Below are 13,426 nucleotides of genomic sequence, written 5' to 3'. Positions count from 1 at the left end.
TTTTAACAGTGTTTATAAGATTTTTAAACAAAATAAACAACTTTTATTTTTTATTTTCAAACAAAATCTGTTGCTCCGTCAATTTTCAATACGAACATCTATTATGGTTGGAACACCCACAACCTCAAACGAGCCTTACGTTTCACAACAACAACAAAACTTTCTTTTAGAGATATTTCAACAATAGATATACCATATACGGAGATCCCACTTTTTTTGGAATTCACATTTAAAAAGTAAAAACACGTCTTTTGGTTGGAACACAACCTAAAACGAGCCTAACTTTTAACAACAACAAAACGCCAAACGCACACGAGAGAAGTGATACAGGAAATGACGTGACAGGAAATGCACGGGTGAGACAAACGTTCTCGCGCGAGACTGTAATTCTTCTCTCACATATGGCGAACAACAACAACAACAAGCAGCTTGCACTGCAAGTTATCTGTGCGCTGATCTGCAGCGAAAAAAAGAAAAACAACAGACGAATATGGAGGAGAGAATGTTTCAAGAGACGCGAGCAGCAAGGGTTGTCCGTTCCGCAGAGAGTGTTGGAGGTAAACAAATAACTATAATGAACCCAGTTAGATGCTTGCTTGCTGGTGTGGCGTGTATTTATTCGGATAGAAGCGTAATTTAGTCAAACGCCTTCTGATATTTGGTGTGTTATTGCTAGTCGAGCGAGGGGCCCGGCTGCCGGGAGCTGTTGCGGATGACGGAGGAGGAGTTCGAGCTCCTGCTTGGGAGCGTCGGGGCTCTCATCACCAAACAACACACTAAAATGAGACGGGCAATATCCCCGAGAGATCGCCTGTCTGTGACCTTGCGCTATTTGGCTTCAGGTGAGTCTGCCTGGGCAGTATTAATATAAGTTAATGCTGAATTCATTATACGTAGCTGTTGTTTATTTGAAGGGTTATTTTTGTTATGCAGGCGAAACATTCAGTTCCCTCAGTTTACAGTACAAGATTGGGGCCAGCACTATTTCACAGATCGTGATGGAGACCTGTGCTGCTCTGCACCAGGTCATGAAGAAAGACTATCTGAAGGTAAACTCTTATTTCCATTTACTCAGCACAATCTTAAACATCTGCATCAGCAACATTAATCATAACTAAAAGTATATAGCATATTAACTTAAGAGGACATGATAGTATCTTCAAGTCATGGGACCCAGATCCTATGTTGAGAGAATAAAGTTTCATAAGCAAGCCTGTACAGTTATGTCACCATTGTGGTGATCAGTATTTGCTCTAGTTGGGCTTCTTGCGTTAGCTGTTCGTTGGCTGCTGTAACTGTGTTTCTAAAACACAATTATTGTGGTGGATAAAGCCAAGATAACGCAAGATCAGCTGATATCAGCAAAATCTTCATAAAGCAAGCATCTAATATTGTTAGATGCTTTTGCATTTATAGCTGGCAACCTTGTGAAACTGTAATTTTGGCACCAATAGCATTTAAATGATCACTTATTTAGAGATGGGTAAAAATGTTGTGCACACACTGTATCATGTAGTCATACACAGACATCAAGATTTTGCTTATGATTCATAACAATGGTGACAAAAAAAGCATCATGATGCAATGCATGATGGGTAGCTTTCATAGTACAAAACTCATCCTGGGGGCTGTTCCATAAACCAAGATTAGAGTATAAGCCAGGCTTATTTCGGTTAGTCAGGCTTATTTTTGGTAGATTCGGTTTCATAAATCAAACTTAAAAAAGTTCAAACTCAGTTACCCTGGCAACTTATGCTGGGAAACTAGCCTGGTCCAGGGCAGGCTAACTGTCAGGCTAAGCCTCAGTTGTTACACAGATCCTCAACACTGACCGACAAGAACACAATGATATTACCACTGACAGTCTCTAATACCATTATTGGACTTTATAAATACACAGTATACAGACAATCAACTTAAATAAGGCTACAATATAGACACATATATAAGGCGTTTTAAAGTTGTCCGTATAGGACAGGGGTCTCCAACACGTCGCTCGCGAGCTACCAGTAGCTCGTGGCCTGATTGGAGGTAGCTCGCCAAGGGGCCGTTCACATATCGCGTCTTTTGCGCGCTCAAGTTCCTTATTTCAAATGTAGGCACTTGGGCAAGCGCGCTCATAATTGAAGCGACGCGCTCATTTTTTCCAGGCGCAGCGAGATGAAAACGCCTCAACTTTTCAGAATGCTGCGAGTGCACCGCAGGTCATGTGACAAGATCAAACCAATCAGCTTCACCCTTTCCGTAACAACACTGAAAGCTCAGTCAACATGAAGGATGGGGGTGCACCCAAACACTGCGGGTGTTTTTCTCTTCTCCGTAAATAAATCTTGTAGCAGAGCTACAGCAAGCGTTTTTCGGTAGAGGAAATCCATTAGCTACTAAAACTTCTTTGTCGTTGTGGAGAGCATACGGTTGCATAGCAACGACAGACGCCACGGGAAAATCGGACCGAATTTTACTATTAATAATAAAAGATAAGCTAATGTGCATTGTAAATGTTCGTAATTTATCTTTTTTTACTCATTCTTTTTATAAAAATGATTTAAAGGCTGAAATATGTGAGGTTTATCTTTTTATAAAACCTTTTTTGTCAAAACTTTATTTGAACTTGTACATGTTAGTAGATAACATGTTGCAAGACACTCCTTTCAAATCTGGCCATCATTTTTAATGTTATTATTTTAATGTTTATTTAAACAAAAAGAGCATATGGATGCTATTTTTTTTGTTATTTGCTGGTTTTCCACATATAACTTGGTGAATTGATTTTATTTAGTAGTATTTTTTTTAACAGGATTCTGTGATAACCGTGATAATTTTGGTCACTATAATCATGAAAGGAAATTTTTATGCCATTTCATCTCTAGTTATGATGCACTATAAAATCAACTATAATTGTGTGTTTACAGTACAATTTTCTATAAAAAAAAATTAATCTCTGATTCTGTTCTTTTCTCTGACATTTAAGGGTGACATATACAGGCCTACAAAAACTCTTTTAGGTCTAAAACAGTTTGGATAGCTGTTAATATGAGTTATGAGACATTATTTAGGAGATTTAAGTATTGTATTACATGAGTAGCTCTCAGCCACTTTCATTTTTAAAAAGTAGCTCTCAAATGAAAAAAGGTTGGAGACCCCTGGTTTAGGACATGTCATTTTTGTAATAAAGACATTTTAATTAAGGAATGCCTCGGTTATCAGAGAATTCTTTCTCTACACTGTCTCTTATATACATACACACACATATATATATATATATATATATATATATATATATATACACATATATTATGTACTTTATTATGTCTTTCAATTCAAACACATTTAACACAATTATACAAATGGACAGTTCCTTTAAAGACATCATATTTTCCCCCAATAAATATTCCTTATTTTTCCTTCTACTTTTTTTTTTCTTTTGTGATAATACCAACACATACATAAAAATAAAACAATAAATAAATATTAATATAAATATAACATTCACATATATCAAACTCTTATAATGAATGACACATAATTCCTAATAGTTATTCAAGTAATATTATTTAAATATCAAATATTCAATATTAAATAAGTAAATAAATAAAATAACTAGATATAAAAGGGAAGGTTACATAAAAATGTAGTTAATGTAGGCCAATATATATTCCTTTATTTTATGGAATATTCTTGGATTTTAGAGTTGCACATATCTTTTCAAAATGTATACATTTGTTCTTAATTTAATGTTATCCTCTCCATAATGTACTTTAGAAACTAAATCTAACCTAACCTAACTAGCATTCTAAATAAGTATATATCATCTTTATAAAGTAGCATAGGTCCTATACCCAAAACTATATTTTGTATCTTTATATATTTAGTTTCTTAAAAAAAATCTTCCCTGAATTAGGCTACCGGTACTTCTGTTCAATTTCTTTTTTTTATTAGAAGTATAAAATATATGAGTGTAATGAGCTAGAAGTTCACTGCAACTTATCCAACATCCTAAAGAGAAATTATTATAATTAGAAGATATTTCTAGTGTTATAAAATATCGCATATTAATTTTCCAAGCAAAATGTATATTTTAGTCAGAATTATTGCGCTCCTATTTGGCGCGCATGTGCGCAGCAGTGCTCGTTCAATATGAAGATTAGCAGCAAAATGGATACATTTGCACGACTTTCTAACATTTACAGATGGAGAATATAACTGTAAAATGTAATTTTTGCACTGAGGGGGGAAAAAAAACATGTCACAAACGCATAACACAGCACAAAATATACGCTGTTTGATGGTGGTCAACCTCTAGGGCTGCTTCAGAAACGCGTGCACACACAATTATCTAGACTAGATAAACCTGGATCAAATTAGTGAGATTGCGTGAACTTCAATTACCTTTTATGGAACCACTTTAGCCCCAACTTATTTGTTAGGCTCATTCAAGTCCGGTTTTGGAGTTTAATCCCCACTTTTCTAAGCTTCATTTATGGAACAGCCCCCGGGACTCCCAAGCTTTTTGTTTTGATTGTCACCGTTGTTGTGATTCATATCCAAAATCTTGATGTCTGTGTGTGACTACATGATACATTCGCTTAAAACATCACGTGCACATGTTTTTTATCCACCTTCAAATAAGTGATCATTTTAATGCAATTGGTGCCAATATTGCAGTTCCACAAGGTTGGCTGTTATAAATGCCAAACACAAAACTTTAAACACAACATTAGATGCTTGTTTTGTGATAATTATGTCATCATCAACAAGGAGCTGATAACAGCTGATCTTGCTTTAGCTTGGCTTTTTCTGCCACAACAATTTTGTTTTACAAACACACAGTTGCAGCAGCTAAAAACAAGCTAAAGGAAGACGACAGGGGACCAAGAGCTCAACTTAAGCAAACACTGATCACCACAATGGTGACTTTAACTGAAACAAATATCAACATCTAAAACTCTGTTAATTCTCACTCAGATCTTCTGTAGACGTCTGACAGAAATCGTCAAAGTATCTGTAGCCTATTTTATGTCCGTGATTAAGGGCAGAACAAGTGTCTGAGCCAGAAAGACTTTCCTTCAGATCTGGTTTCTCTCATGATCCAAAGATGTGTGATTTACAGATGTTTCCTTTATGTTCATGATTTCTGGACAAACACAAACTGTCTGTGAGTTGCAATTACATTGAAATAAACATTAGTTTTAATTTAATGCATCCTGAGAGTGTTTATTTGGTCCAGAAACAGTATAAATTATATGTAAATGAGACCTTAAATCAGGGGTCTCCAACCTTTTTTCATTTGAGAGCTACTTTTTAAAAATGAAAGTGGCTGAGAGCTACTCATGTAATACAATACTTAAATCTCCTAAATAATGTCTCATAGCTCATATTAACAGCTATCCAAACTGTTTTAGACCTAAAAGAGTTTTTGTAGGCCTGTATATGTCACCCTTAAATGTCAGAGAAAAGAACAGAATCAGAGATTAATTTTTTTTTATAGAAAATTGTACTGTAAACACACAATTATAGTTGATTTTATAGTGCATCATAACTAGAGATGAAATGGCATAAAAATTTCCTTTCATGATTATAGTGACCAAAATTATCACGGTTATCACAGAATCCTGTTAAAAAAAATACTACTAAATAAAATCAATTCACCAAGTTATATGTGGAAAACCAGCAAATAACAAAAAAAATAGCATCCATATGCTCTTTTTGTTTAAATAAACATTAAAATAATAACATTAAAAATGATGGCCAGATTTGAAAGGAGTGTCTTGCAACATGTTATCTACTAACATGTACAAGTTCAAATAAAGTTTTGACAAAAAAGGTTTTATAAAAAGATAAACCTCACATATTTCAGCCTTTAAATCATTTTTATAAAAAGAATGAGTAAAAAAAGATAAATTACGAACATTTACAATGCACATTAGCTTATCTTTTATTATTAATAGTAAAATTCGGTCCGATTTTCCCGTGGCGTCTGTCGTTGCTATGCAACCGTATGCTCTCCACAACGACAAAGAAGTTTTAGTAGCTAATGGATTTCCACTACCGAAAAACGCTTGCTGTAGCTCTGCTACAAGATTTATTTACGGAGAAGAGAAAAACACCCGCAGTGTTTGGGTGCACCCCCATCCTTCATGTTGACTGAGCTTTCAGTGTTGTTACGGAAAGGGTGAAGCTGATTGGTTTGATCTTGTCACATGACCTGCGGTGCGCTCGCAGCATTCTGAAAAGTTGAGGCGTTTTCATCTCGCTGCTCCTGGAAAAAATGAGCGCGTCGCTTCAATTATGAGCGCGCTTGCCCAAGTGCCTACATTTGAAATAACGAACTTGAGCGCGCAAAAGACGCGATATGTGAACGGCCCCTTGGCGAGCTACTTCCAATCAGGCCACGAGCTACTGGTAGCTCGCGAGCGACGTGTTGGAGACCCCTGCCTTAAATGATGTTGAAAATATGTTCACAATGGCCACATTTGAACTAGTTTTTAACCTCGTCCGAAGAGGGTCCATGAACGTCTATTTCGGACGTGCAGAACACGTAAAAAAAACGTTATACAAACTTTCATTCTGGCTCCTCAGTGGACGTCTTTTCAACGTCAGTCTTTTGTGACAAAGACGTTGAAGAGACGTCTTTTGGGCATCATTGTGTTTAGTGGGTGGGATTATTAGAAATGGGGATTCTTAATAATTAAATTAAAAATAAAAAAACTTAAGAATGACATAAAGAAAGTGCGCCATTAAAGGGGACATCAGATGCCCATTTTCCACAAGTTGGTGTGATTCTTTAAGGTCTTCATGAGTAGAGGTCGACCGATTGATTGGCCGACCGATTAATCGGGCTGATATGTTTGAATTAATCGGCATCGTCCGATTGTGCTGCAAATTAGGCCGATTAATAGGCAGGCGCATCTGCGAGCAGATAAGCGTTGTTGGTAACGCGCCCAGTGCTAAATTATTATAGTAGCCTGTATAGATAAGCTCCGACTTTATCATTTCTGTTTCTGTACTAGAGAATTTCTCTCCCTCTGTGCAGCTTTAGCTCAGTTTAGTCTCAGATCTACGGGCTGAGGGTGCTAAGCACATCAAGTATAGTGATGTCACTAACCGGGGAGAAAGCTCGTGTAGTCCCTACCAGCCGTTTGTTGTAGTCCTTATAAAGCAGTTTCTTTAAAAAAAAATGTCTCCCTTTGCTTTGAACTTTGAGCGTTGTAACTTTGCAGATGTTGTTTATGTTCAAACAGCAACATTACTCGATAACTAAAGTGAAATCATAATCAACCACCCCTTTAATAATGGCCAAACAACATTTAATTCAAATGTAAACCTAATCTTTAATATTTGGTCACTTCGGTACGATAGAAATGCAAAAGCCGCTGTAATTTCATTAACAAGAACACATGCTCAAACTCGGTGCAAGGGTTAAAAACTTTTATTTTAAAATCGCGACGAACAACAATTCGCATAATCAGAAACATATTTATGTATTTTCCTGTCTTGGCGTAGATTTACAAATGAGTTATATTACAAATCGTGTGAAGTGCCACACACTGCGTTCCCAGATGAACGTTATAAGAAACCCAAACTCACAGCATGCAGAGATGGAGTCTGAGAATCCCGAGACGCGCTCCACGCATATAAATGATAAGGGCCTTTACATAGTCAACGCGAGCAACGCGAGCAAGCAACGCGAGCGACGCGAGCTACGCGCTCCTTTTCATAGTACACAAGCGTCACCGGCGATGCGTGAAATGCAATACACCGATCGCGCAGCAGGGGGTAGTAGAGTCTAGAGTCGGGTCACGTAATATTCAGATCAAAATGGCAACTGAAGAGGAGTGCATATTGCTGATTTTACATCGGCGGCAACAAAGGATGTATACGAACAAGCTCGCATAACTTTTCCTCTTCGCCCGCCATTGTATTCAAATCTTCTTCTGTAAACATAATAATATACCTTTTTATGTACATTACTTGCAATGTCGCCCCCACCGACAACGCATAGTATTGCGTGCATCGGCGCGTCGCGTATCAAAAACTAGGATGACACATTTGGCTACGCATCGACGCATAATGGCGGCCGAAGCGTAGCGATGTGTAGCCTTGCGCACGCGTATGCGTACCGATGCGTTGACTATGTAAGGGCCCTAACAGTGTAACTATGAAACCGCGTCCGATGTTCTGCGTTACCAAATCCACGTTATTGGAAACCTAAACCAACAGCAGCACATGCAGTCTGCATGACGCAGAGACCGAGTCTGCGTGGAGCTGCGTTTACTGTGAACGGAGCTGAGGTAACATGTAATCTGCACGCATGTAAATAAAAGCGCTGTGCTTCTCTGTGGAAAAAAAAGCGCATATGTTTATTTAACTGAATCACACAGTCGTTGTGATTTCACAATAGCACTATGCTATATTATGATTTTAAATGGTTTTAAATATATCACGTAGCCTTAGAAAACGGTTAATGGATTCTCGTCGTGTAACGCGGCACTTCCGGTATTTTGCCGGGTTACTCGACACGGGTAAATTGCAATCAAGGATTTTTTTTAAATCGAGTACTTGACTTTAATCGAGGAATAGTTACAGCCCTAGTAACAGTGTTACTTAACTGTAATCTGTTACAGTTACTGAGAAAAAATGTGCATTAAATCACAGTTACTTTTGAAAATGTTAACAATGACAAAGGGGGTTACATCTGAATCTTTTCTGTAAAAACCTGTCTGAGAGTTGCCACCATAAACATGTGATCCAGTGCTGGAAATTTAAAAATCATTTTATCCAGAAATCAGAAAAGGGCACAAATATAAAAGTTCAGTGCAAAATATGTTTGCCAAGTATTGAAATGTTATCGACATCGATGTTTTCAGTGTCGAACGTGAAGAAGCATCTCCTATGGTGAATGTTTACCTGAAGCGCCAACTAGTGGACAAATCTCTCTATTAGTTTGTCCCATTTTGACTTGCAAAATAGAGCTATTTAACTACTAACAAACAACGATTGGTTATTGAGTCTAAACAATATTTGAGGTGGAATATAACTTTATTACAAGAAAAACAATACCATGCATGTTATGACAGCTACACTGGAGGAGTCTGTTTGGGTTGCCAGAATGAAACTATATCTGTTCTTGCTTCTGTTAGAGAAATCAATATCATGCCTTTTATGGTATCATGTTTTCCCTTCACACACACACGGTATTGTGGATTTTTACTCTCATAATTTCCTATGAAAATTAATGTTAGGAGCAGCACACATCTATTGTAAGCGTGACTACCTCAGATGTTGGTGTTTGTTAGCATTAACCAAAGAAACACAACCCGAATTATTAAAAAAAAGAAAACTTATATCTGTGTGACGAATTGATGGCACAGCTCCATCTTTAAAATACAACTTACATGCGAGTCCAGCTCCGCATTGGCCCAGGTTTGTAAAACAGACCGGCAAAAAGTGTTTGGCACACACAAGCAAGATTTTGCCCACTCTTTCTGGGACATTTTCTTTAAATATAAACTGAAGCTATTTTGCTTTTGTTTCCTCTGAGGCTGGGATTCGGTGTAAGGACACCTGTGAGTCTTTACAGCCGGACACAGAGCAGGTTTTGCATGCCAGCATCTCTTGATTGTCCAACGCTTGCTAAAACGAAATGCACCTTCGTTAGCTAGCTTCTCTACTTTTGTACAAAACGAATGGGAAGGGGGTGGACTAAAGCCATTTAAGAAGACTCTGTGTATGTCTCGGGTCTTATTCAAATAGCTAGCTATCTGTGGAGAAACTGGCTGCAAATTGAAACCGCTCGCTTGGATGACACCGTTTCAGACTCAGACAGCCCATAATAAACTGGCTGTGTGTTTTCTTTTCAGCTCTTCTGAGCTGGCAGACATGGCTATATTATATTACATCACGCAATGTATAGACATTCTTGAAACAAATTGATAATAAAAATGATTTCAACCTCATTTGAATGCGATGTATTAACATCAAGTAATATAGGCTTACAAAAACATTTGTATTCATCCCGTCCCACAGTCTTCTAAATCCATTCACTGATTGTTTCTAAAATATTTAGTATTTGTCTGTATATTTGTATTTTCAACTTCATTTCAGACATTTCTTTAACATTCTCATTCTGTATTATCTATGTACAGTAATGTGTGACAACCATTTCTGTAGGCTTATGCCAGTACGTAGTAAAAAAATTGTGTTTTATTAGAGAATCATTAAATCCTTGAGTCAACAGATTCATTAAAAACAGTAAATTATATACAAACAAAACAATGAACATGAATGAAATGATTCATTTACTTGTACGATTCATTCACAAACACCACTAATTATAACTTTACAGTTATCCTTACTATAATACCTGATTAATGATTAGCCTATAAGTGAAATAAAATATTATAGTCTTATATAACAATCCGTTGAGGGTTGTATAAGTGTTAAATTCACATTTAAGTGAAGTCTGTTTATTTATTGCCGCCTACTGTATAGGCCTACAGAAATAGTCATATACAGTAAAACCAAAGCTTTACTGGCATGATTGTCAGACATTTATTTACAGTATAAACAAAACATATACACTGAATATTTGCGTGTTGAAAAATATAGTACAAGTACAGAGCGTTAATTGGGAACATAAAATATAACAATGATTAGCCTATATAATACAGAAATACCAAAAAAAGAAAAAGAATGGATTTAAAAGACTTGGGATGGGATGAATAAACATTTATTTATTCTTTTAAGGTATGTAATAATTAGTAATAATTTGTACTTTATAATGCTGTCACGACCACGAGGTATACATTGTGCTAAACATATTATATATACAGTATATACAAATATCAGAAATACCTCATAATACAAATATTAGAATAAGTGCACAAAATAAAGTTAAGTCTTATTCTGTTCTGTTCTTCTGTTCTTTTGCTAGACACCATCAACAGAGGCAGAATGGCGGACAATAGCCCAAGACTTTGAATCGAAATGGCAGTTTCCACATTGCCTCGGTGCGCTTGGTGGAAAACGGATCTATTTACAGCCTCCAGCAAAGAGTGTGAGCCTTGAGCATAATTACAAGGGCAGATTCTCTGTGACGATCATGGCTGCGGTAGATGCAAATTACAAGTTCATCTATGCCAGCGTGGGAACCCAGGCCAGTGTCTCTGATGCTGGACTGTTCGCTCACTCGGACTTGTGCAAAGCCATGGATCGGGGTTTGCTGAACTTTCCTCCACCTGAACCCTTGCCCAACAGTGACGTAAAGATGCCGTACATGTTTGTGGGTGATGAGGCATATCCTTTAAGGCCAGATCTCATGACGCCGTATCCATGCAGGCAGACGGACCGCAGTCAACAGGTACTGAACTGTCGTCTATCAAGGGCACGTAGAGCGCCAGAAAATGCTTTCGGCATTCTTGCCAACAGGTTAAGGGTTTTCAGGAACACCATATATTTGGAGCCAGACAAGGTGGTTAAGATAACTATGGCCTCGCTATGCATCCATAACTTCCTCCGCGAGCGCAGGTCTGAGGCGTACACACCTCCAGGCTTTACGGATTGGGAGAATGAGGACCACAGCTTAGTTGAGGGAACCTGGAGGAAGCAAGGAAGTGGGTCTTTCCAGCCGGCGGAGCAAAGAGGGGAAAGCGATGCATCAGATACGGCCAAAATCCAACGAAACCTTCTGTGTGACTATTTTGTCTCGCCTGCAGGTTGTGTTCCTTGGCAGGAGGAGCACATTTAGTATTGTAAGGATGTTGGAATAGTATTTTTGTAGTGGAGAACACTGTGGATTTGATTCTTTGGCATTATTGTGGTTCTGTTATTGATTTTAGACCTTTGGTAAAGAATGTCTTGTGTATATTTTATATCTTCAGACCATAGAAGTTGTGTACTGTTTGATGTCATTGTTTCAACTGCATGTAAATATTCTTTTTGTAAGCTTTGTTTCAAAAATGTATTACAAAAAAGTACTGAAAACAACAGTATAAAGTTTTAAAAATATAGTCCTGCGCATTACTGTACAGATTCACAACATAACTACAAGTAGGCTATTATTTAACACTCAAGGTCAACATTGATTTGATGTCTTTTACAACAGTGAAATAAAAATAACCTTAAGATCATGTTCATGATGTTCCTTTTTATTCTGGACATATTGCTGTTAAGTAATATCCCTAAATCAGATGCTACCTTGTTTCCAAAGGTAGTGAATGCATCAGGTGTTGCTGCTGCCTCAACGTTTGCTGTCGTTGTCCAAATAACACAAAAGAAGATATTTTGAAGAATGTATGTAACCAAACAGTTCATGGACCCCATTGACTTCCATAGTATTTTTTTCCTACCATGGAAGTCAATGGGGTACCAGCATAGACAGTAAAAGAAATGGACAGAGCGATCTCATTGGAACTCAGTTGAGACAGTTGAAGCCCACTTTTAGCGATTTTTGAGAACTTTCGTTCCTGACGCGCAGACTCAAACCGACTCAAACTAAGCTTGATGACGTGAGCAACCTGTCTGACAGACGTTAATCTTCTAGTAGCTGTGCGTGAAAACTGCCAACGTTAATCTTGCAGAGACGGGGAACTTGAGCAAAGAGTTCTTTGGCGTGAGTGAGCAGGAGTAAGTATTCCGTTGCTTTTATGGACTCATTATCTATGGGCTTCTCCCTTGACGGGACGTCCCCCCGATTGCCTGCGAGCTTCTCCTCCTGTCTGTACGGTCATTTCTGTACAGCGCGACAGAGAGTCGAGTGGTTATGACGCAATCGTTAGCCTATTTTTACTAAATCTGTTTCTACGGGGCCATAATGTAACATAGAAGGTAATGGAGCCCTTTATACATTGTCGTGTTTCTTTAGAAATAAATAATGGACAAATGGAGTCTTTAAACGCCTCAGATGTAAAGTTATTCGCTGTCAAAGTGACGCAAAAATGAATGGGAGTCAATGGAAATGCTAACGCAAGTGAAGTTCTGCTACAACATGGCGGCACCCGGCCGGCTTCAACTTCCGGTCGATGGATTACCCCCTTGGGTACCAGTGCTGCTCTTCTTCTGCTTAAATTGTTCTCACTATCGCCACCTAGTGATAAGACATAAAGATCGGATAACATACATAGGTTTAGGTCAGAGGGGTAGGTTTTTTTTTTAGCTATAATTACCATGAGTAGCCTATTAATTTAAGTTGATAGTATTATTGTTATGATTTACTACTAGCTGTTATTTCACACTTAATAAGATTCGAAAGCAATATAATCTCGTCTTACAAACATTTCATTTATAAAATATAGAAATAAAAATTAATTTACTTCAAAAGATTGTTTTTAGTCAATGACATCCACGCTGGTTTCTTCGCGGGAGGCGTAACTTGTAGTAGGTGTGATTCGCAGGGGCGTGGTTTGTAGTACAGCGGGACGCAGACTGA

General features: G+C 37.7%; 1 protein-coding gene across 1 annotated transcript; it reads left to right on the top strand.

Annotated features, from left to right (window-relative positions):
* The first annotated feature begins 401 nt into the window (after positions 1–401).
* si:dkey-121j17.6 (uncharacterized) lies at positions 402–12,128 on the top strand. Its single transcript, XM_056255361.1, has 4 exons — positions 402–557; positions 677–842; positions 934–1,049; positions 10,934–12,128. The coding sequence occupies exons 1-4, from the start codon at positions 402–404 to the stop codon at positions 11,744–11,746; spliced, it is 1,251 nt and encodes a 416-aa protein (XP_056111336.1). The 3' UTR covers positions 11,747–12,128.
* Positions 12,129–13,426: the final 1,298 nt, after the last annotated feature.

The sequence above is a fragment of the Rhinichthys klamathensis genome, unplaced genomic scaffold (genome assembly GCF_029890125.1).
Source record: "Rhinichthys klamathensis goyatoka isolate OS25496 unplaced genomic scaffold, OSU_Roscu_1.1 h1tg000001l_1, whole genome shotgun sequence".
Classification (NCBI taxonomy): Eukaryota; Metazoa; Chordata; class Actinopteri; order Cypriniformes; family Leuciscidae; genus Rhinichthys; species Rhinichthys klamathensis.
The sequence above is the reverse complement of the archived record's forward strand: the minus strand, read 5'-3'. Positions and strand labels throughout refer to the sequence as shown.

What these genes read in the sequence shown, in the direction of transcription:
- si:dkey-121j17.6 (XM_056255361.1), top strand. Translation starts at nt 402, where the DNA reads ATGGCGAACAACAACAACAACAAGCAGCTTGCACTGCAAGTTATCTGT. An exon ending in TTCCGCAGAGAGTGTTGGAG is followed by an intron (nt 558 to 676) that starts GTAAACAAATAA and finishes TGTTATTGCTAG; the next exon opens with TCGAGCGAGGGGCCCGGCTG. An exon ending in CTTGCGCTATTTGGCTTCAG is followed by an intron (nt 843 to 933) that starts GTGAGTCTGCCT and finishes TTTGTTATGCAG; the next exon opens with GCGAAACATTCAGTTCCCTC.